Source organism: Synchiropus splendidus, chromosome 1 (assembly GCF_027744825.2).
Source record: "Synchiropus splendidus isolate RoL2022-P1 chromosome 1, RoL_Sspl_1.0, whole genome shotgun sequence".
In the NCBI taxonomy this organism is placed as follows: domain Eukaryota; kingdom Metazoa; phylum Chordata; class Actinopteri; order Syngnathiformes; family Callionymidae; genus Synchiropus; species Synchiropus splendidus.
In genome coordinates, this window is record NC_071334.1 from 26,785,411 (window position 1) to 26,809,943 (window position 24,533).

The 24,533-nt window shown below is 42.8% G+C and overlaps 2 protein-coding genes across 3 annotated transcripts; both read left to right on the top strand.

Annotated features, from left to right (window-relative positions):
- Positions 1–213: 213 nt before the first annotated feature.
- st6galnac1.1 (ST6 (alpha-N-acetyl-neuraminyl-2,3-beta-galactosyl-1,3)-N-acetylgalactosaminide alpha-2,6-sialyltransferase 1, tandem duplicate 1) lies at positions 214–9,803 on the top strand. Of its 2 annotated transcripts, XM_053854533.1 has the most exons (9): positions 214–369; positions 442–667; positions 1,764–1,926; positions 4,321–4,483; positions 5,032–5,170; positions 5,389–5,492; positions 5,745–5,828; positions 8,083–8,182; positions 8,317–9,803. In XM_053854533.1, exons 1-9 carry the CDS (start codon positions 269–271, stop codon positions 8,491–8,493), a joined length of 1,257 nt encoding a protein of 418 aa, XP_053710508.1. In that variant the 5' UTR covers positions 214–268; the 3' UTR covers positions 8,494–9,803. The 2 variants fall into 2 exon arrangements, with proteins under 2 accessions (XP_053710508.1, XP_053710509.1); XM_053854534.1 differs by lacking the exons at positions 214–369; positions 442–667 and adding an exon at positions 1,187–1,408.
- Positions 9,804–13,061: 3,258 nt separating this feature from the next.
- Positions 13,062–24,461, top strand: trim8b (tripartite motif containing 8b). Its single transcript, XM_053886836.1, has 5 exons — positions 13,062–15,300; positions 19,454–19,549; positions 20,712–20,977; positions 21,580–21,695; positions 21,776–24,461. Exons 1-5 carry the CDS (start codon positions 14,695–14,697, stop codon positions 22,456–22,458), a joined length of 1,767 nt encoding a protein of 588 aa, XP_053742811.1. The 5' UTR covers positions 13,062–14,694; the 3' UTR covers positions 22,459–24,461.
- The last annotated feature ends 72 nt before the right edge of the window (positions 24,462–24,533 follow it).

Here is a 24,533-nt window from a genome sequence, read left to right on the forward strand (position 1 = left end):
TTTCACTGCTTCCAGAGTACGTTCTGATTGAGTCAGTTGTAAGCGTGTGGTAATTGTTGACAATAAATCCTTTAATCGTGTGAGTTGCATGCAGCAAAGCTGATGGCTGTCACCATTGCGTCATCAAAGCAGAAGAGGTGTATCTTATTGTCATTTTGCGTCCTATTTGTTCTGGCCCCGCCCACCTGCATTTTATGGCAAGGTGTGGGACAGTTAAAAGCTCAACTGAAACAGCTGAGCCGGGAGACGGGATCTGGTTCTGTCAGAAATGCCACCAAAAAAAACCCGTATATTCACTCTGCTGCTTTTACTCACGGTAGGAATTTTACTGTCTGTCTTCTCGTGGGATGATTTATCACACACCTTGAGGTGAGTACCGACCACAAAAACTGCCACTGTTGAGGGTAAAATGTGTCTCCAAGTACTTCTGTGTGGTTTCAGCTGGCCTTCGTCCAAGCCAGTCACAGGTCGAGCGGAGCTGACCGAGTCAGAGTTGGCCCTCGAAAAGAAGTATACAGCATATATACGTAAATCCTTGGCTTCAACAAACAGACATGCGACAGCGCCTGAGACCCCCATGTCACCGCTGACCATTGCCAGCTTTAACAAGATGCCTGAATGGGATTTTGATGATGAATACAATCTGGATCCATCACCCAGACAGACGGTAGGAAGCACGAAATGTGATGGTCTTCTATGTTTGTCCGGTGTGATGGTGGTTTGGTGTCTTTGCGAGTGAATTACTGAGTCCTCTGATCCTCTGCTAGTGCCTTACAACTAACAGTTCGGACTTACCTAGTCGTAAAGGAGCAGTTGTGGAGGGGTCACGCAGAAAGTGGGGCTCTGATATAACTGATCATTTTTCCTGTTGAGGACCGGTTTTGCCACAGTTTTCCTGGAGCCTGTCACAGAGAGGCGGAAATACTTGTATGAGCATTTATTTGTCTGGCACAAGTAGACATGAAACTAAAAAAAAAAGTGAATCGCCTGCCAAGTCTTTCTCAGCCTCTCAGCCTAATCCTCTTTTTTGAGAAAGTATCTATATCTCACATGCGAGCTGCTCAGTCAGTGCAGTTCTTTCTTCCTTTGAGATCAATCGATTTTTATTTAGTTTAACCTGTTTATGATAGTGATTAGCTAGGGACAATATACAATGCGCATGTGCAGGAGAGGCATAGAAAGGCATCGGCTGAAAACGCAATAAAGGTGCGTTAGAATTTTAGAATATTTAAGATTCAGCACATTGTTTGACAGTGAATAAATAAAAAAAAAAGTACAATGTAGTCTATGTTTCGCCCGGACAATGTATCCTTCAAATATTTCCTGGATCCAGGACATACAAAAATGCAATCTTGTTTCTCGCTACAAAGATTTCCTGAAACTAAAATCGGACGCCAAAACCAGACAGGTCAGACAATCACAAATCTCCTTGCTGAAAGTGCATGAAACTTGGGCCACATCTTTCTGTGGAAACAGAACTATGAAATACATACAGGAAAATAACATGAACAACAAATACAGAACAATGAGAACCCCCCCGACTAAAAAGAGGCAACAGTTATTGTGAAAACAGACTAGCAAGAAGGCATAACATATGTAGGTCTTCACTTTGATTTTTAAATGCTAACTGTTGGATGAGGTGAATCAGCCAGAATCATGATCTTGACGTGGCTTCAAATATTTGTCCAGCACGGTGCAATCTCTGCAAAAAGTGTGTCTCTCTCCCCGATCATCGGTCTCTGACCTTGTCTTTCCATTCACAGACATGTGCCCAGTCTCTGCGCAACTCTGCGGACGAGAGTTTCAGGAAGGCGTTTATTCCCAACACGCGCTTGTTCATGGACAAGGACATCCTCGATATGAGAGAGTGGAACAGGCTGTCACATTTCAACAGCCCTTTTGGTTTCATGGGCTTCAAGTATGATGGTAGGTAAGTCTTCCCAGAAAGCGCCAACATTTGCGATCAAAAGGATGGTGCTGGTTTAGAGGTTAAAACTGTATTCCAGACACCCAAATCAGTGTCCGTCCACTGAGGTTTACTGCACACCACAGACTCAAATGCTCATCGGCTTTCAGCTTCAGTGGTTGTCTTCTTTATGAGCTTTGCCAGGACAGACTCAGTCTATCTTCCCATCATGTCTCTGAAGGACAGACTCTGCCATTTTCACAGCACCAACTTGCCAGCAATTGAGAGATTTAAGATGAGGGATTGGACGGAAATCATCTCGATTGTTGGAGAAATATTCACATGTAGTTTTATCTCTCACCCATCATTACACACCTACTCTCTCCATCTGTCATTTTGTCTGTGTTAACCAATATCCTGTTTTCTGTGGCAACGTCTCCCTCTAGACAAAATTTTGGAAATGAAATGAAAGCTTTATGTTAACCACCTGAACACAGTGGAATAAGATTATTTCCCTCTTGAGTCCTTGAACATAAAAATCCGCCTGATTTGAATGTTGCATTGTGACAGGTTTCTTTTGTTGTTTTGAGATGCAATATTTGTTAACAAAGCATGACATAACTCAGAGGGAACAAGCCCTATTATCCAATATAAGTTAAGGGCTCCAATATATTGTGCAATTTTTGACAGGTGGAAGACATTTGTTTTTACAGCGTTTAAGAACTGGACCCTTTATCCTTTGATGGCTTATCGTGCTAGGGTTAATTTGAAGCCTTGTTGGTTGCCTGACAAGACTGGCTGCATTCCAATTGAACAAAGGCTCTGTAAAATCTGTTTTGTGTTTATGATTCACACACACACACACACAGAGGAATTCATTTCCAGTGCTGCGGCCCACTATTGTTCCTGCAGTCAAGTTGATTCTCTGTTCCAGTGATTACTGACGTTATTAAAGCATGCTCTCGCGCCAAGTGCCACATTTTGTCACGTCATCAAGTATAGCCTCCTAGCTTGCGATCCGTAGGCTGAATGCAATTTACAATACTGTTTGTTTGTTTTTCTTTTATTTATCTGTATATTTGGAACATTAATATATCTCTTAAATATTTCTCATAAATATTTCAAATATTCTATTGACAGGTGCCAACATATTATGTTTGAGGAGCAGTGTTTAACAAAAAGGATGTAACCCAGAAGGAACACACCCCCTTTTTTTTTTTCATCTTTATGGGTTATGTTCACTCACCTTATTTTAACTTACAAGAAAAACTGGAAAGACTGATTACTATGTGGGCCAATCTGTCAAAGGGTGGCCCTATGTCTGTTTTTGAGCATCCCTTGTGGTTTATAGAAATATTATTTTAGTAGTTTAATAAATTAAGTAAATGTATAATACTATATATTATTATTTTATTTTACTTTTCACCCTGCAATGTATGCGTTATGATCTTGTCATACTGAAATGTTTGCTGTGTAGATGTGTGCTGAAGTAGATTCTTTTGATTCGTAACAGTCATCAAAATAAGTAAATATAATTTATTACAGACATAAGGAAAATGTTTGTCATAAAGTTTTGTCACCATGATATTCACTTAAAAAGAGCTTCTCATATTTATGATTTATTCAGAGGATTGTTAAATTAAACATAAAAAATGAAAAAATGTTGAGGACAATAACATTTTTTAATTGATTTTGTAAGCAACACAAAGCAACACAATTTAAGTTTACAATCACAGTATGTAATGTGGTTCTATAGGAAATGAAATTGCCCTCCCCTGAACTAGATTCTTGAAATGAATTTGAGAAGCGACTCCAAGGTGTGTTGTGTGGGAGAATTTGGGTGGGATGAAGACCAGATGAGTTGCCACGCACTAGATCTGAGAAATCTGACAGTGCCGCCCATGGGAGAGTTGCAGTAGTCATGACGTGACCGGATATTGTACTGTTTAAACCTGCACAGTTTGCGAATCAAACACATTCTTTGCAGTTTGGCAAGGGGTGACCTCAGTCGAGTGAAATAAACAGCAACTCACTGAGTCTGAAATCTTAGGTCTTAGTCTCAGATTTCTGTGAAAAAAAGTGGAGGACCAAGCACCAACCCTTGTAGAGCCCCAGTGGATGGAGGACATGGGTCAGATATGGAGCTTCTCTGGGTTAGGTTTGCAATCCAGCGTCCCTGTTTGGAGGAACAGTTGTTTAAAGATGACATGAAAGAAGGGAAACAGGTCATGTGCAACTTCAGTCTTGCCTCTACTAGTGCATTTGGAAGGAGGAGTTGAGGGGGGTATTGATGATATGACTGACAAAATGACAGCAGGAGGAGGAAGGTCTGCACTGAGAAGGGGGGAATTTAAGGAACATTATAAATCTTGATTTGCCCTAAAAACTTTAGGTTTGTCTTTTGATGTGTCCAGATGTAATGAACACTGCTAAGATGATCACAAAACCAAAGGAGCCGCTTCTATCGCCTCTCCCTGGAAGCAACGGCTGCATCAGCTGCGCGGTTGTCGGCACTGCAGGAATTCTGAACGGATCCAGAATGGGAAAAGAGATTGACTCCCATGATTATGTGTTCAGGTAAGACAGACGAGCAGCTGACTGACCAAGGACATTAAACACAGTAGTTGTGTGCCTTGGGATGAGCTTTCCACCCTCCATTAGTTCACTCATTCCATCAACAGGATGTTCGGCAGTTTTTAAATATTAGCTGTTTGCTTAAGTGACGTTTGTTCAAGGAGGAGAGGAATTAACTTCTGGCTTAAACACTTGTCGAGTTAGTTCATGTCAGTTGACGACTTTTAATCTGCCATAAAATTTGTGTGACCCTGAGGCACTGAAATAAAAAATAGACTAGTTTAAATAGAATCATTGTTCGTGTATTTTCAGAAATATTGAACCAGAAATATTAAGTTGATGACAATTGTTGACTGCTGCAGTGCATTTTGGAACCTGCGGTGAGCTTTAAAAATAATACAGTACAGTCAGTCACTGGCCAGTGATGATAATACCGAAGAGATTATGACTCTACTCTGACCAAGACGGATGTAGGGAGAACATTTAAAAATCTATTTTATTAAAATAGATATATTAATCCTATTGAAAAAAAATGTTGTTTCATTACATAGGATGAATGGCGCTATCGTCAAGGGTTACGAGGAAGATGTTGGCAACAGGACGTCGGTGTACGTTCACACAGCTCACTCCATCACCACCTCACTGTACCTGCTGCGAAAATACGGCTACAGAGCTGCTCCACACGACGAAGTGAGTGAGTTATTTTATTCATTTTTACCACTCCACTTATTGGGTCGGAGGAAACTGGAACCTGGCAGGGGCACCAGGCTGGGGACACCATGGACAAGTCATATATAACTGAGTCACTGATGAACATCCACACAACCACCAGTATCAAGGCTTATTTGTGCCAAAAAACTTTTACTTTTCGAACTTGTTTTTATTAATAGCATTATTTAATCTTACAGGGCATCAAGTATGTGCTGATACCTGAGGGGATGAGGGACTTCCAGTGGCTAAATGGTCTTCTGAAGGGAGACAGAGTGACCGAGGGTCCATACAGAAATAAACGGTGATTATGAACGTTTTTCTCCAAGTCTGACTTGATCAACCTTCAGGATTCTGCCAAGGAAATGTTTGACAGTACCAGTTAAACTGACCAGGATGGCATGAGTAAGAAAGAATAAACTAAATATAAAGAGCCAACAAGTTAATAAACTGTTATCAGCACTGTTTGTCTATTTGTATCATTCAGCTATATGCGTGAATAGAAAAGAAAAAAAACATTTGCTGACTAAATTAACGCTTGCTTCCTTCTAACCAGGCCGAGGACATACTACTCCGGGAAGTACAACGAGACAAACTTCTATGTTCTTCACCAGGACTTTCTCCGATATGTGCGAAACAGGTGAGTACATTTCTTCAGCTCCTAAATTCTTATTCTTCGATTTGTCAGAGACTGTTTATTTAACTAGATGCGAAGACTTCAGAGCCGGTCTTTTTTTGTCAAGCCTTCATGACACAAAAAAAGCAGGACCCATTTTCATACGTGTGAAGTCTAAGATCAAAGTTTCAGTGCCTTCAGTGTGTTGAGCTGTGAGACAGCCTGCCAAATTCTAAGGACGTTTTTTAAAGGCGGGGTGCATGGAAAACACGTTGCACAAGCTACATTATAAATTCAGAAATCTGACTTCAGACCTTCTGAGCCAGGCTTCTCTGTGCTCTACAAGTGCTGTGGAGACAACACTTCAAATTGTCAGAATCACTGTAGTTTGTCCACAAAATAAAATTTTAAAAGCCTTTGTTCTGAAATGCCGGTTAAATGAGTCTAAAAAGTGCTCAATTCCATGTGTGTCTGTCATGTGTGAGTGTTGCGTCAGCGGATGAGCTTGCGCCCTGATTCAGCTTCAGCTAGGGAGCTACATGCCTGAGACCCGCCCAACGTTGAGCGCAACCTATTATTAAGAAGTCATGCGCTCATATCACCCTACAGTACTGGTCTGTGAAGCCTTGTAATTCTGGGTATTTTTGCTAAATATTTCCAGTTTAGTGCTTCCCAAAATAGGTGTGTTAAAACATTGAATGCACATCTGACCGACATTCTTCATTGTAACAAGAGGAGGAAGTGAGCAGTTTCAAAGATACAACAGGGAGGTCCACACCATATTAACAACAATATTATGTCAATAAGCAACCTGACCTGCCTACGCTGGACTTGACAGCCGATGCTTGGTTCTGGATCCTGCTCGTGTGTGGCTATGACACAAAGTTTCCCAGTTATGAGGCGTTGCATTATACCATCATTGAAGTTATGTCATATGCCACATCACCGCACAATTCATTGATGGTTCATTGACTGCAAAGATGGTTTGCAGGCAGAGTTCGGCAGCTTGCCGTACTTCTTCATCTGTTGCTTCTTTCCGTGAGTTGGGCATGGGGGAAGACGTTGCTAGTTAGAGCACATTTGGTTGTGGTCTCTGCACCACCCTTGTTCCTCCTGATCTGAAAAACAGTGCATCAGCATCAAGAACAGCAGAAGTGCCAGTGGAGGCTGACGCAGCTAGTAGAGGCTTGCTGAGCACTTGCTCGCGGTTATAATAGTTGTAAAATATGTATTAGTAATAAAATAGTCATGTAACATGTCAAGTAGCACATTTGTAATGTACCACACGATTTAGACAGGTGAGGTTCTTTCAGCAATAAATGAGATTTAATTAAATGCTTGGTGACAATAACAGACATGATCAACTAAGACAATGGCTGACAACTGTGTTCTTTACACATACATGTATAAAACTTCAGCGTTTATTGTGTGACAATGTACGATGATAACAAGACAACAACGTGTTATCAACACCATGCTCCTGCTCAAAGGTCAGACGAGAGATAGATTGATAGGAGTGGAGGAGAAGGTTAACAGTATCTTGCAGTGGAGAACTGCAACTCACTAGGGCTGTTGGTATTGTACAGTAGCTAGCTTTACATCACTAGCATTGCTGTTTGACTAGCGTCTTTGATCTGTACCTTATCTTTGATCTGGACCTCCTCATTCATTGGTTCCTATTAGAATGCGATGGGGGTTGAAGAAGTGTAGTAAAATATGTTTCAGAACTGAGTTTTCATTCAAATTTCCCAAATTGATTTGTTTCAGTTTGATTTAAATTGTGATATTCTGGTCACAATACCGAGCATCTTTGATATTCACAGAGAACTTATCCTGTAAGTAGTAGAAGAACCCAATAACTAGCATGTGGTTACAAATATTAATGTTTACATTCTAGTTTAAGCTACAGGCCGCTCTACACACAGGAGATAAAACATGAAATAAGCGATTTGCAAATTCTATAATACATTTAAATCGAAATCATGCCAAATCGATTGATCAATTTTAAAATCTGCACATGAATCACTCTGGTCCCTGTTAACAGTCCAACACAGCCAAAAGTGCAGTTTTGTGTTTGGATACCAGTATAATTTCCCTGATAAGTAAAACCACCTATCATCATTTGGGATTATATTTTCAGGAATTTTGTTGGAATACCCTTCATTTAAAAAAAAAAAAAAAAAAAAAAAAGCATCTGCTTTTATTATATGCCCTTAAATGTGTCCTAAGTTTGTCCTGATATTCAAATTTAACTTGTGTTTTCATCTAACACCTGCAGGTTCCTAAAGTCTACAAATCTGAATCGAAAATTCTGGGCAATCGTCAGACCAACAAATGGAGCCTTCGCTCTGTTCACAGCTATTCACACCTGCGACATTGTGAGTTCTTTCTCCATCAAGTGTGTTTTCTTTTTTTTTCAGAAGTCCCTTTTCCATATAATCTGTACTAGTTTGTGGATGCTATACATATATTTTATATGTGTAGCATTTTGAACAAGTTGGTTTCATTGCAGGTGGATGCTTACGGCTTCATGACGGAGGACTTCAGGAAATACTCCAACTACTACGTCGAGAAACATGTGAAAACCAAAATAGTTTTCTACGCCAACCATGATTACATGCTTGAAATGAACATGTGGAAAAAGTTGCATGACACTAAAATAATGAAACTGTACCAGCGAACAGGCTGAAAGGAGCAGCAGGTGATTTCTCATGCATGCATATATACATGTTTTAATACTATGTATTTTAACCCAATGCTTTCAGGTCAGACATAAGGTGCCTCTTTGTAAGCTCATTTGAAGAGCTATTTGTAAACTCATGTATTGCTGAAGTAATCTTCGCAGAGATGAGAAAAACGGACATTATGGTCGCCTCTGTGTTTACAGATTGTCTAGAGAAGAAGGGTTACAGAAAATAAACCAATTGCAATTTGGTTTTGGTTAGTGATTGAAAATAGTCTCACCTCTTCTATATGATCTCAAATCAGTCTTGTTTAGTCATTTTTCAGTTAAAATGTTTTCAGTGGCTCACTGGTGCTAACCGCACAGTTGTTGGAAGTTAGCAGTGAAGAGTTTGTTTGCTCCAAATAATGAGACAAATATGCAAATGTCTCCTATAAAAGATGCTTTCAGGAGAATAACCAAGGTAGTAGTCGTGAAAAAGCATGATGGCTCTGCAAACAACTAATTTTTGCTCAGTTTTAGCTTTTTCCACTGTGAGCTAATGTTGTAGGCCTTGTTTACAAATGCGTCAAAAACGTCCGCAGCGCAACCACAGTGACTCCAGGTAAAGAAAACGTATTCTCTTTGGGCAAGACAATTAATATTTAGGGTTTATTAATATCTGCTGATTTGAAACAGATTAGCACCTCGTTTACTGTAACTAAGCATTTCACTTCAGGCAAATGTGTGTTTGTATATAAACAAAACAGAACAAAACAATATCTAGATATACAACAGTTTCTTAAAATAAAGTAAATAAATATGATATTCAGGAAACTTTTGATAAAATTAATCATTGTTATCCTCTGATGTATTCCAAAGAACACATCAGAGGAAACTGTTGCATATTACAATGTGTATCCCCCACAAATATATGGAAACAACCTTATAATTCTGTGAGCGAAGTTGACATGAACGTGATGAATTTCTTGGGTTTGTATGTGTGTGTGTTGTTTATTTATTGTTTCAGTATTTTAACGGAGAATGTTCTGTTTTTCTTACTCCTCTGAATTCTTAAATTTTGTATCTGTGGTGTCAGGAAACTCTTCAATTAAAGAATTCAAATACATTTTAGTATGGTCTCTCTCAAATATTTTTACTGTATTGCAGGCAATAATTGGACACTGTGACTCTGATAACTGAACCATGGTAGCTTCATGTGTCGGAGACGAAAACGTAGCATCAATATTGTAATTTTATTTTTTATTTTTTTGCCCAATCAGTATTTCCCTAATGGAGAATATGTGTATAGTTGTTCTCAACGGTAGTCAAATGTCCTACAATAATAGAGTTGCTTTTCATCAAAATAAAATATCAATAAAGTTGCAATTGGCAAAATGGCTGCTTTGCTAGAAGCACTCCACTTAGATTTAACATCATAGAAAGACTGCAACATTTTATTGACACACAGTACATTATGAAACCATTATTAAAAATGTGTTAAAATATTTATAAATAAAGTTCTTCCTGTCATCCATCATGATCCTGTCGTCATATATCTAAACTGGCTGTCATCATGAGATTTGAACTGGGATTTGAACTGAAAGTCCAGAGTACTAACCATTACACCGTGGAACCAGTTAATGGACAGTATAAACCAAACCTTTGGTCTGTTAATGGTGTTGTCAGTGATGTCCATGTAAGTCTGCCTATACTGAGTTGAGCAAGTGAAACTAACAGGAAAGACACCATGATCTAGGATTCAAGTACAACTACCATTCAGTGGGTTTTGAAAATTCATGAAAGCGCTTGATTTCCAAATGAAAACAGGTGTAACTAAGTCACAATTGTATCCTCCTGTGAATCTGGGATTCAATACCTGCCCAGTCTGGTGTCGGATAAGAGCCCAAAATGTGATGGAGGGTCCGGGGGGTTTGAGCATAACATTGAGATTAACACTGTCATTGAAGGACAATGACACAGAAAAGCACATTCTGTTTGTGTCTGCAATATTTGAACCAATATTTGTCACAACAGGTCTTTCGTAAACAGATTCCCCACACAATACATCTCCTTTAAACAGATGCATAAACACTGAACTCAAGTTCCTGATTTATTTGTGTATCATGAAGTATGATTCTGCGTAAACATATTGGTTAAATGAACGTCCAGACAGAGACCTCTGGCGTCAGTGTGCCGATTGCTCCGGAAAAAATCAGAGAACTTTTCGTCGAAATGTATTTTGGGTTAGAAATGACTCACAATATTTTTTCTTTTGTATTGTTTGGTGTTGCTTTTTTTTTTTTTTTTTGCAGAAGCCAAAGACTGGATAAATTGATGCACATGTACTTACATAGTATTCATAAATGTCGTACTACTGCAGTACAATTATTACAGCGTTGGCGATTCACATCAATCATTCAGTGGTATAACGGCCAACTTTCGTCACACTTGGACATAATTTGATTCTCTGGCGACATCTAGTGTCCAAATTCAGCAGCGAGTGAGGGCCCTCTTTAGCCATAAACGCTTAGATCCCCTGTACTCATCGCACATGTGGAAATTTTGCTTATACAGAAGGCTGCGTGGCTAAACATTCAGAGGCTTGCAAACATAAATAAATAAATTAAATGCGTTATTTTTATTGCTGTTATCATTGGTAGTGATACTATTACATGCGGTCCAGGCCATCGCAGGGCAGCAATACTAATAATACTATTAGAATAATAGTAATAACGACAATATAAATAATAACGATTGCACACTCACTAGATCCGCACTCTCTGTTTTTCCGTGAAACGCGTCGCCAGAGGTCGCAAGACAGCGCAGCCACGCGAAGCTCAAGAAGCGGTAACGCGTCTCTGGCGACGTCCAGCGTTCAAGGAACAGCAGGCGAACACGGTTGTCTCGATCTACTTTGTCGGTGTTTATCAGACTGAAGGTCGGTTGTAGGGTTGGAGGTCAGGCCTGCTTTCTTGTTTGGCCTCTTTTGTGCGTGACATCATGCGATGGAAACGATCGTTGAAAATGAAGTCAAATGATCTAGTTAACGTCACTCGGCGGTGACGGGAGGTAACACAGCTATCTGGTTCTAAATGTGATGTCTAAGACCCCTCATGTGAGCATCATCCACACGTGGAAGCCCCTGCGTGGGCATGGGGGAGAGATGAGAGCGGCTTGGACCGCTGTTAAAACCCCGACTTTTGGTTTAATGAACACCGTGAATTTCCAAATGTATCTGAAAGCCATCCACTTTCAGGAGCTGCTCCTCATCCTTGCTGCTTCACAAGCCGAGAATCGCAGGTCGACAGCATCTGAAACGCTGGGGTCACGCGCACACCTCCAGTCAAGAACCTATCGGACAACACCTCATGGAGATTAAAGTCGCCCTCTCTCCGGCAAGATAAAGTTAGCTCCATGTTCTCTCGCACGCATCGGCCACGTTGCTCAGAGGAACGCGGTTTAAGAAATGCAGACTGGGCGACTGCCCTCCCTCCCGTGCACGCCCCTCACCTCCTCCCGGTGAAAACGTGACACACACATCAGTTGTGTGACAGGTCACGTGACCGCCCTAGCGTTGATCCGGAAGGAGGGAGGAGGGGAACACTTGCACGCACACACACGCGCGCACACAATCACTGCGTCAGGTCAGACGGAGGCAATAGCACTCACTCTGGCGGTAGTGATGGTCGTCTTCAAAATAAAAGCTTTTCATACGTACACCAAAAATTAAGTAAAGAATTTTCCACATTTGGCGTGTAAGTCTGCGCATTCTTGTACTTCTACCTTTGTGAGAACAGGACAACAGAGTGTGGACATTTTTGCGTATTGAGGACACTTGAACAGTACTTCTTTAACCCTCATTTTTAGGATTAAAACTTAAAAATAACTGACTAGGTTATTTTTAATAATAATAACAATTGGTGAAGTTTTGCTATTTGTTTTAGATGGCTAGGTTTAGGGTGAGTGGCTCTGGAAATGTGTGTTTTTAAGCATACCTATCCTAGTGAAGACCAGTTTTGGGGAAAACCTCCTTATGTGGCCCTTATGTCTCGGTGGGCCCTTTGCCAGACCCCACAAGGTTAAGCCTCGGTTTGAAGATGAAGACTTCAAAACACCAAGGTCATTATAATTAGATTTAAGTTTTATAAGATGTGACTTCACTGTTAATGGCGTTCTTTTTGTGGCTTTGAGTTTTTAATGTATCCTGTTGCTTTGTGAATGTCTCTGGTGTTTTTTGAGAATTAGATTAGATGGCCTTTTCTTTAATGTCATGGGTGTCTTTGTTGTCATTGATGGTTCACGCTGAATTTCCCCAATGTGAAGGACAAATAAAGGACATATAATCCAATGTTAAGGTTAGCTATTTGCTTTGGATGGTTAAATGAAGGGTGAGAGGCCACAGAAGCATAATGTCAGTGAGTGGAATTGTGTTTACCTTTCTAATTCGCTGACTACAATTGAAATCATGACCATGAGTATGACCATGACAAATACTCTGCCCTCTGAATCAAATTTGGTTTAGATAACTTAAGCTCACAGAGGTAAAAATTATTCAACCCTGCAGAGGGTCAGCCGGCGTTCCACTTATGCCTCAGTTAGCTTGTTCCACCCTGGGCCTTATATAAGGATTTTAAACAATTCCCTTTGCCACGCAGGGAGCCAGTGTAGATACCAGGCTCGGTGTGGTTTATTTCCTGTTAGCATGACTGCTCTTATTTAGAAAAACAATGCCGGAAGTCCGCGCTAACTCAGTTCTCCTGACGCTACCCCGGACAGCCAGTCCAGCTCGCCTGCATTCCTCCTCTCTATAGCCTGACCGATAGCGACAGAGAAAGAAAAAAAGGGGGGTGATAGAGAGCGAGGAAACTGAAATCATGATTCACGACGGTGCTGTTATTATGAAATACAAATCCGGGACTCTCTTCTAAGCGGACGTCTCATCGAACCAGGCCGCGGTTAATACCCACGTCAAGACGGCACCTTTTGGACCTATCGCCGCCACAAAAGCTTGTTTTTCCTCCTCAAAGGACCGGGCTTCTGTCACCGTGCCTGTGTGTCCCAGACCAAGAAGAAACAGCATTTTCACGGTGGATATGCTTTAATGAGGATTTACAAAATGGCTGATGACAGCTTCCCGTAACAAGGACAGAAAGCGACCTGCCCGTTCAGAGTAGATCGCTGGTTCCATCGGTGCTGTTTTACAGACCAATACTTGAACAATGTCGAGATTCTGTGAGAAATAGCGCAGTTGGGGGTTCGGTGTCCCGTAGCTATGTTTTAAAATGGTGAGGTGACGTCTGATGTATTCAACCGAGATGAGGAAGTAGATAAATGATCTTTAAAGAAAAGGTTGGTCGTGTGATCCGAATTATAATCTGCGTGGATTGTGTTTGATAGATGTCGAGCAGGCCAGCATTCCTGCGGATCCTTAAAAGCCTTTGTTTTGTGCGCAGGAGCCGGACTGTTCCAACGATTAACTATGCAGTAAACAGCCTGGAAAAGAAAGGTGATGGCCCCGGTGTGATTTTCGTTCTCTTTAGGAGATTAAAGAGCCTTTGTTGTCAACAGGAAAGTGGTAAAGCAGAGGCCTTGTGTACATGCATTCAGAAATCCTTTCGTGTCAGATTAAACCGCTCATCTCGCATTTTTTGACGCGTATTTACCACCTGCAGTGTCCTCTGCTTGTTCGAGTGGTTCTCCTGTGTAGGAGTCGGTGGACAATAGCATCTGTAGGAAATAGGGGGTACGCCAGGTTGAAGTTTGGTGAGAAGTAACTTGGGTGTGGGCTGGAGCCGTTGTCGATCGTAATCCCCCAGTCAGTACCAGAAGGTGGATCAAGTATGTTCTTCTCAGATGGACTGTAGATGTTCAGATCTCTGTGCCTTGTTTGCTTTTCATGGTTCACCTGGAGTAGGCTTCTCAGCTTCCTGTAGGCCTGAACACACACACTGATAGAAGCACGCAGGAGGTCCAAAGACGGCAGGCCCCGTGTGCGAGTGAGTCATTGACAGGGAAGGAAAAGCAACGTTTACTGTAATCTCGCGTCCGCCCCTGCTGTGTGTTGTCATCCTTGAAATCCTCACTGGTCAGTATTCTGGAATTTGCCCACACACTGCTGCATTTGTCTGATTTAGAGGAGATAAACATCTGTGAGGGGCTTGTCAAGACTCCCGAGAGTGTTGGGTTTCTTCCTGTGCTGGCTAGACTTGGAGGACTTGCCAGTGTATGCCTGCCTGCACCATGATGGCCTCGGATATGGCAGAGACGTGGAGGAACTGTTTTGAGGAGGAACTTATCTGCCCCATCTGCCTGCACGTCTTCTCAGATCCCATCCAGCTGCCATGCAAGCACAACTTCTGTCGGGGCTGCATCAGTGAGGCCTGGGCCAAAGACTCCACGCTGGCCCGATGCCCCGAATGCAATCACGCATATACACAAAAGCCCAGCCTGGAGAAGAACCACAAACTGTCCAACATAGTCGAGAAGTACAATGCACTGAGCGTGGAGAAGGCAACCACTCCGGCGTTGCAGTGCATCCTATGCCGCCGTGGCCCGCCGCTGCCTGCTGTCAAAGTCTGCCTGCGCTGCAATGCCCCCTGCTGCCAGTCACACGTCCAAACGCACCTACAACAGCCGTGCTCTGCTCTGGGACACCTGCTGGTGGAGGCGGATGCGGTGAAGGCTTGGACCTGCCCTCAACATGACGAGTACCGGCTGTACCACTGCGAGGCAGAGCAGACGGCAGTGTGTCAGTACTGCTGCTTCGCCCGGTGCCATCCCAGCCATGGTCACGCTGTCACCGACGTAGAGCTAAGGCGCAATGACATACGAGTAAGTATGATCGTAACTATTTTCATGATGCCCACAATGTCTTGGTCATGTGAAATAAAAACCCATAATTTTTCTGTCACATAATAGTAAATCCTGCAGTACAAAGTATGTTTATATACAGTATGTAGAAGAACATAAAAGTGCCAATGTGGCACATTAGTTGCAATTCTGGAGGTCCCAACAGTAACTAAGATTGGCAGCAAAATTAGAAATGACTGGAATGTCTGTTGTTGTGGTATGTCTTTTTAAATCCTTTTAAGTTACAAAGTGTACATGGAGGAAGAAAAATTGGCTTTTTTTATTTTTTTAATTGTGTTTTGTGAATAAAATAATGGTATACGTAGAGGCGTTTTAGATGTGCATTTGATCCAAGTGATTTACGATGGCACTAATCTATCCATTTCATTTTCACAAACATTCACAAAAGACTGAATTAAAATGAGCGATGGAAGTTGTTTACGCTGTGAACTGGAGGGATTGATAAAATGTAGAACAAAGGGATTTAGTGGTTTTGGCTTCCGTCATCAAGTCTGTGCTTTCTGTAGTTGTGATCAATCCCTGTTTCCTCTCATCTGTTGGAATGACAAACAATGCTGTGGAGGGCGGAACAATGAGGGGCCCTGTGAGGGTCTTATCTGCCCAGCACAGGTGCATCCTTGAGCAAAAATCGGCCGTTGTGAGGGGATTTGCCACTTGAATCTTCGCTTTTCTTCTGGGCATTCTTTCTTACCTTCTTTTTTTTAAATGGCTTGGCGCTAGCTAATTTATGTCATAGAGTGACCGGAATATTGAGTCACCCAACGGTGACTTCAGGAAGATGACTGAAGGAGCTGTGAGGTCACCCAACACTCAAGCTAGGTGTTGAGTGCGTCATGCTGGAGTCTGCCAGTAACTCTGTTATTCTGCTTTATGTATAGTTAATGTCACACGCGGAACAAGAAGTTTGACACCTGCTCTAAATGTGTTCCACTGACATCCTTGTGGCCGTAAAAGCGAATCCAACAGGAGTTAGGAAAATCAAGGGCTGCGATGATTTAGTGTTCAGTACGGTTTCATGTTGTGTCGTATAACTGTTAGAACACTCAGATTTATTCACCCATCCTTTCATTTTCTCCATATGCTAATTCATAGTCACTTTTTATAGCTAATTTTAAGGTACGGTTCTGCCTTAATAATACATAGACCAGACGTTTGAAACTCAGTCAGAGAGGAGTCCAAATCAGTTGTCAACTTATTATCTAGTGGAACAGCAGCCTGACTTCAAGATCCTCTCTGTGATTTCTGTTGTTGGACTTTTACGATTCAATTCTGAATTTAAGTATCAGGTACTTCTACTAGTATGGCAGAGTCTTATAATTTGTCAGGCCTTGGCTCTCATGTATGCCTGGATTAAATACATACTCGATAATCTGTTGAGCCTCAACGTGCTGTAATATTAAAGGAAACGAAGGCTACCCTTTTTGCCGCATATGTTGGGGAGGTTCCACCTCCACCCCCTGATGGGTGTTTGTAATTATTGCTGTAGCATGATACCAGCGATAGAGATTCTTGCTCAAGGACACAGTACATCACCATGGGGGATGATATATGCAACCTCTCAATTTCCGACTCTCATTTCTGTTAAATGAATCACTGTTTTCTTTCGAATTAATCAATAACATTGATTTACAAGCTTCATGTCTGATGGTCGTTGAACATGAACCCTGCAGCTTCTAAATGCACCTCGCTATCTCCTCCCATCCACCCACTGCTCTGGGCCACCGCTGACCTTCCCTCTGGCCCTGCTCTCCTGCTCTGGTGACTCTGATGGAAACAGCACTGTTCTGAAATGACAGCTAAAGAGTTCCCCTTCCTCCCCCACCACCCCTATTTAGACCTCTCACGTAGATCTGCTTACTCCCTTCTGGAAGCTGCCTCTCCAACCTCCTGGCTTCTGCGTGGAGCCCAACTCAATCAATCAGCACAACCAGGTCACAGTCCTGGATCTAGCAATGCCAGCTGTGTGTGTGTGTGTGTGTGCGTGTGTGTGCGTGTGCGCTCTGGAGATATCTAGGGCAGCACTTCCCAGCCTTGTGCTGCCGAGGCCCAGGAGTGTGCAGGTTTAATTCTCCCTCTTTGTGGGCCGCTGATGCTACCATCATCTGTTTATTGTGTATATATTGATGGCTGTGCTCTCCAAAACTAGTTTTTATGGGTCTGTCGTAAAGACTCGACAGGGTTAGGGAGAAGCTACCTTTTTGTGTGAGCTCTTGCCTGATGAGGTCATGGTGCACTGTCAGCATATTTTGTTACCCTATATAGGTGGATCCTTCGGCACCAAAAAATTCCCCCTTAGGTGATTAGATAACAACATAATAAACACAACGTCCTACCCAACACAACAATTGAAGGTGTTCTTTTGCTTGTTTAGTGCACCCACAAAAGCTGTTACCTAACCCCCAGAGTGCTGCATCAGCATATATTTCCTCCCACAGTATAGCTGCAATACTTATTTTAAGTTAGCTATCACTGAGCATTAGCATGGCCCTCCGTGCTTCCACAGATTAATGTACTCTGAAGTTGTTTCCGTACTTTCCTGACTAAAAGAGGCCTTGGACATGTCTTTGTTCAACTGGCTTTTATAACCTGCCAAGAATCGTGAGAATCACATAGACACTGCTGTGAATCTTTTCGCCATCAAACAGACCCCATGTACTTTTTTTAGGTGGTTGGAAAACAACAACTTGCTGATGTGATGCCGCATTAGTACCAAATGTTCCCCGGGTTGTGTTTAATGACGGGCTAAATAATCTCATACTGGAATAAATGCTGAATAATGATTCTTGAAATGGTCCAACAGTGCATTCTAAAAGGAACACAAGGTAACAATGGTTGCAGGAAACCCTTTATTTGCGGTTTCTTGGGATTGAAAACTGCTGCCAACGACTTCAAAAGTTGGATAGTCGTGTGTCAGGGAAACCTATTTTTTACATGTGATGCTTGGGGTGTGAAGTGGAGGTACCGCGAGGGAGCTGCATTGCAGTTCTAGTTGGCAGTTCAGCAAAGTTTTGAGTTAGATTTTCTGACTTGCTGTGTTACGTCTATGTCATCGATGAATCAGAAACGTTTTGCTCTGCTGTGTGTCAAAATCCTGGTCAGGCCGTTGCGTTTACTCAAATTAGACAAGAACTAGTTTACATACGATCAACTGTCTGTCTGCCTCTTACAAACGTGATGCACATTTCCTGCTGTTCTGACTCCACATTAATGCATGAAACATTTCTGAAGCACTCAAATACCATTCCAGCCAATGAACCTCGCTTGGTAGCCACATTAGCATTTAGCTCCAAGGTCCCCTGTCAGCTGTGGGCACTGTCGGCCCTCGCAAGCTCGAATCTGGATCACATCTGCGAAACGCATTATTTATCACAGAATGATGAGCTCAGATTATTCATTTTTTACATGAAATATTAATAGAATAAAGGATTAGCTAAATCTGTGTCAATGGTATTCTACAGAGGGTCTTTGGCCGTCACAAAGAAACATTCTTGTTTTGTCTGCACTGTGTTATTTGTAACCCACATCAAAGGGTGTCTTCGTAGTACGTTGACACATTAAGAATTTAAAAGATGTTTGTTTCCTATTTAGCATGATCCAACATGAAGCCTTCCTTGCCAGCATCTCATTTATCTCAACTTGGTCGCTGCCGAGCTTAAAACCGTCTCAAATGTGGACTGATGTTAAGCAGTCTATGTGTTGAGTCCGATTATTTTGCGAAACTGGACTCTCCACCCAGGTTTAGCGTGAGCAGCATCCTAGAAATCGCAAGTGTTGCCAGTACACTGATAGATCAGTGAGTGGCCAGGATTTTTGAAAGAGGAGGTGCACTGGAGGAGAAAAGCTGCTGAGATTGTGTCTCCATTTGTCTATCTGTGCCGTCTCGGCTCCCCCTGCATGAGTCCTTACGAATGCAAACACAAAATAGCTGCTGGTTGCTATGGCAGCACGCCCCTGCTCCTCCCCCTCCCCACTACTTCCCTACAGAGATTGTGTGTTGGATGGAGACTTAATTTAGCCGACTCCTGAATTCCAATATCTCAGGAATGGTGTGGGGGAAGCAAGTTGAGGTCACAACTTTTGAAACTTGTTCTGTTTTTTTCCCCTCCCCTCCCAGCAAAATCTGTTGAAGCAGCAGGAGCGAGTGGAGGACCGGGTGCAGGAGATCGAGGAGCAGCTCTGCAAGCTGGACTCGGACAAGTGTGTGGTGGAGGCAAGTCTTTGATCAATATTATGTTTGTGTCGTTGAGTTATTCACATCTCTGTTTTGTGAAATTGCATTGAAAGAAACTGTAGTTGAGGAGTAGAGTGTATGTATGTGCAATTCTCAAAAGGTTTCTATAAGTTCTTGTTCAGGCAAAATTTACAGAAACAAAAAGTGATGAAATTCTGACTCACAATGAAGAAGAAAGGCACTGTGTAACATGGCGTTGGATTGCAACCCGAATTTTCATCTAGTCAGTTTCTGACTGCCTGTGTGGAAATTCGCCTGCTGTGTGAACTAACTACTACATCAGCTGTGCGTGCGGCAGGTGCAGGATCTGGATGTGGCGGTCTTGAGCCCTGGTGGTAACACTTGGTCTGCATGTGTGTGGGCGGTTGGCGGTGCTGCCCAACCCATGGAAACGGTTCTGTTACCGACAAACCGTCGTATAGTCGACACCTAGGCGCCCAGCAACTGTCCGAAGTCACATTCCAGCATCCAGCATGCCAATGGCACGCTGCCTCACGACTACAGGCATCTGTGGCTTCTTGTTGACAGGACACATGCAACGGCACACGTGGTCACCCTTCTTGTTGGGCATGTCCGGAAGGCACACGTGGTTGAGCCTCAGATCTAATCTGAATACCGGCGCATTGCAATCATGGAGGACAAAGACAAAACAAACCCTTCCAAAATCACTCAGTCTGTCTAGAAAATAATAATTTTACTGGGCAAATGTTGGAACAGTACAATATGTTGCATCAATAATTTGGTTCAGTATATGTGTGAGACATGTAATCATGAATTCTGTCTGGGGAAAAATTCAAATTGTTTTTCAGTGGCATCTCAAATCTAGTTATTTATATTTATTGTTAACATGGTTATCAAATCCTAGCAGTCGTGTGGCATGAAACATTTGAACAAAAATGGAATGAAAAGTGTGCAAGCATTCCTTTATCGTGGCAACAGTTGTCGCATTGCCTCAACCCCGACTTTTCGACCTATGAAAACTGTATCAAATACGATTGTGAAGACAGTACTGTGCCATGCCTAATTATGTCATTTATAATATAGAAGAAAATAATATTCAAATGTATTCTGTTCTTCAGGAAATGTAACAATGCTGTTATTATGAGCAGTTTTCAGTGAATTTGGGTTTGTCCTCCCTCAGGACCGGGTCTGTGAGCTGAAAGAAGAGGTTCGTCTGCAGTACCAGCGCATGCATCAGCTCCTAGAGGAGGATCTGGGTCGGACACTTGAGGCTTTGGAGCGGGCCCAGGCTCGATTCTGTCAAGAGAATGCAGCCCAGGTCCTAGCGCTGGGGGAGCAGCGACACGAAGCCCAGAAGCTTCTCAGTTCCCTCCACACGGCCTTCAGCAAAGCAGAGGAGCTGAGCTTCATGAAGAACACCAAACCTGTAAAAATCCTCACAGATCGGTGAGAACCTGTTTTCCTTGTTGCTACTGAAAACACATTCTGTTCAACAGAGATTTTTTTTTGCTGAACAATCTTTCTGTTTTGTGACCTTCAAAGACGTGGAATAGTGCTACTGCTTATCTTCCTAGAAGTAATGAACTGTCATCCCTGTAACTCATACGCTCCTTCTTGTGTTTTAATGTCCTAAGACGCCCAAACAGTCTCATTTTACTTGTGTCAACATCTTTATGAACCATTAGGGTTAGCATACATGTCGTGTACATGTTAGCATGGCAACTGGCTTCACTGCTCACTGCACTTTTAGCAAAATAATAAACAATCGTTCATGTTTCATTTCACTTTTTTCTATGTACGTTCTCGCTATATGTTCTCCATATGGCAATAAAATAGCATGTAGGGTGTGAAGCTTAGCTACCGGTCACAAATTCACTCAAGTGGTCATCAGAGGAGACACAATAGCACAGATTGTATTGTACAGTAGTTATTTAGACTGTTTTCTCATAGCTCTTGTGGAAAAGCAACGCAGAGGATTTTGACAGGTTGACAGGTCCTGGTGATGCTGCTTGAAGCAGGCGGCTCAAAGCATGTGTCTCCTGTTGCAGGTCTCAGGCCTGCGTGGGCAGCAGTCTGCCTCCTTACAAAGTAGGAAGCATCAACTCCAAGCTCTTCCTGTCTGAGATCTCCAAAAGAGAGAAGAGCTTGAAAAGAACGCTGGATGGTACATCCGCTCAAGTCACCTTCAGTCACTTTTGGTCATTTCAATAACTAATTCCAATCTACCCATCTCTCTCTTCTTAGCTCCGCTCACGCCTCCATCGACCTTTCTGCAGTCTGTTCCCGCTTATCCCAGCGGTCAGAGTTCTGGTTCCGGCTCAGAGAAACGGAAACATTCCACTGCCTTCCCGGAGGGAAATGTGGGGAAGAACACTGCTCCTGGTATTAAAGATGGCTCCTCTTCGTCATCGTCCTCGGCGAAGCAGCAGTATATGGGCTCAGGCTCGGCCTCTGGAGAAGGCCAGTCCACCAATCAGCAGCCGCTCGGTCCCTGCGGTCCACCACACATCGGTGAGGGCGGCGGCGCTGGCAGTGGCAGCAGCTCCCTGACCAACCACCACTCTGGCTCCGTGTTTGGCTCTTCTCACTTTCCACCTGGGAGCAGCGGCTCCTCCCACTCCTCCCAGCAGGCCGTGCTGCCTCAGTACGGTGGCCGCAAGATCCTGGTGTGTACCATGGATAACTGCTATTGTTCTGGAGTGCCCTCTGTGTCGGGCCACCGCAGCCACCCGCCGTACCCTCGCTCGGGCTCCTTCCCCTGGGTTAGTGCCCAGGACTACCCCCCTCCTCCGGGTTTGGGCTCAGGGGGTCCTTCTATGCAGGGCTTGGCAGTGAGGGACTGGATCGACGCTTCTCAGACGCATAGACACGCAGATTTCTATGGGCTGTATGGGCAGCCGTCCACAAAGCACTATGTCACTAGTTAACAGAACACCACTCCTAACTAAGACAGGCACCGAGTTATTACATATGAGGCCCGATCCACATATGAACAGGGTCAACGTCAACATAACCCTTTTCATATCACCTCAACCTCTTATCAGGAAGCATTTTCAACTTTGTTGGGCACGTCCTCTCGAAGGTGTCTCTGAACATGGCGAGTAGCAAAGTTAATGGGCTCTGCTAGAATATTTTCACCATTTGGGGCATGTGATGTCATCTGTGGAAAAGTGTGCAAAAGCCAGAGAAGTCACAGTTAATAGTTTAAGTGATGGAGACAATTGGTTGAGAGGAAACATGGTATCGAAATTATGTGCAAAAACATTCCGTATGTTTAGAATCCGAGTGATTGTCTTTTGTGTTTCAGGCAGATGTATTTGAAAACATAATCAAAAAAGTATTGAGTTTCTTAGATTAAATGGTATTCATGTGCCAACATAAATATTTAGCTTCACACTCGAGACCTTTTTTGGGAAGAAATGGTCCTTTTTGGATGAAGAGATATTTAAACCATGATAGAGACGAGGCCCTGTGCATGTGTGGATTTGACCTGAGTATCTAGAGACTGTCTTTCAAGTATGTAAGAGGTGCACATTGAAGGTGATGTGTAACTACACACACACACACATGTAGAACATGTAATCGGAGGCAGGGTCAAACTGTGTTTTCATTCTATTGGGTTCTTTTCAGCCATTGTGCTAAGTCTTGTGTATTATATGTAAAATGCATATACAAGCCAATAACTGCTTACTTTGGCACATCCAAGCATTTAACACATGAAAAAGCAAGGAGAAGGAAGAATGGCGTTTTTATTTATAGAGCAGAAAAACAAACTTTCACTGAAGAGTTCCTCTGTTCACTGAGGTGCAAAGGGAAGAAATGCCTGAGCTTTTTCATGTTCGTCCCTCCAGCTGTACTGAGGTCAGTTGCCTTATGTTATTAGCAACTTACTTTGATTGATCCTGTCAGCAGGGGCGCTGCTGCTTCCTCTTTTATTCCTCCATCGCAGCACTTCTTAATTCTGTTGCTGAGTTCAGGGATCGTCTGCTTGAACACTAAACGCGCTTCCGTAGAAAACCCACAATCCATTTGTGGACGCCTTGTCACGCTTCAGCCGTTGAACCGCAGGTGGACACTGGAGGACTGGCTCTTCGATTTTTGGGAATTCATAACCTATTTCTTTAGCACTCTCCGACGTGGGGATCCGACGTCCCCAAAATACCCTCGTTCATTCCACAGGGCGCAAATCTGACAAAGACTGTTTCCACTTCGTACTTACAAATGACTTTGTGTTATTTGGTACACATCTCGGCGTCGCTCGCGCTTGTTTTGAGAGACTCTGTGATTGTAGAATAATGACTTGACAGACCAAACTAATCAAGCATCTGGAGGATCTGATGATGCTGTTCTTGTACTTCCAGCAGGGCAAAGATGTCACTTCCTCTCAATAAGCACACAGGCTCTTGGCTTCTCTTGGCACTAAGAAGATGAACAATAGGAGTGACAACTGTATGCAGTTTTTTTTTAGAAACGTGTGGAAGTCAATAAGGGTGGGACTTTTTTCATGAACTTTTCTAAAAGACTGAACTGCGAGGCGTAAGCACTGGTCACCATCCTCAAAAGGAGCTGTTACAGTAGTCGACAAAAAGAGAAAAAGGACATTAAAATATCTTTTTTTTGTAAATATTTTGTGAAATGGAAAAATTACCGACGTGATTTGGAGAAGGGTTCCAAATAAAACAAACAAATTGAAACAAATCTCTGCCTTTTATTCCATTACTTCTGACGTGCAATCCTGTATTTGGGTCAACAAGATGGAGCGGGTGAGTGAGCCCCAGTATCAGTGCAACTGACAGTTCTGTGGCGATTGAGGCTTCCAAACGCGTCTGTCTGGATGATTTGGTGGAGGAAATGTTATCTTTTTACCAGTGTACTGGGTGTTTGTTCTGGGCATTCTGGGCCGGAGTAGTTGGTAGTGAAAGTGTGAGCTTTACAGTGGTCTTCGTTTTCGAGGGGGCCCTATATTTTGTGTGTGTGTGTGTGTGTGTGTGTGTGTGTGTGT

Bases quoted from the DNA above. Each gene is read 5' to 3' on its own strand.
- st6galnac1.1 (XM_053854533.1), top strand. From the start codon at position 269: ATGCCACCAAAAAAAACCCGTATATTCACTCTGCTGCTTTTACTCACG. The intron at 370-441 runs GTGAGTACCGAC...GTGTGGTTTCAG, and splicing joins GATTTATCACACACCTTGAG to CTGGCCTTCGTCCAAGCCAG. The intron at 5,171-5,388 runs GTGAGTGAGTTA...TTAATCTTACAG, and splicing joins GAGCTGCTCCACACGACGAA to GGCATCAAGTATGTGCTGAT.
- trim8b (XM_053886836.1), top strand. From the start codon at position 14,695: ATGCCTGCCTGCACCATGATGGCCTCGGATATGGCAGAGACGTGGAGG. The intron at 15,301-19,453 runs GTAAGTATGATC...CTCCCCTCCCAG, and splicing joins TAAGGCGCAATGACATACGA to CAAAATCTGTTGAAGCAGCA. The intron at 20,978-21,579 runs GTGAGAACCTGT...CTCCTGTTGCAG, and splicing joins GTAAAAATCCTCACAGATCG to GTCTCAGGCCTGCGTGGGCA.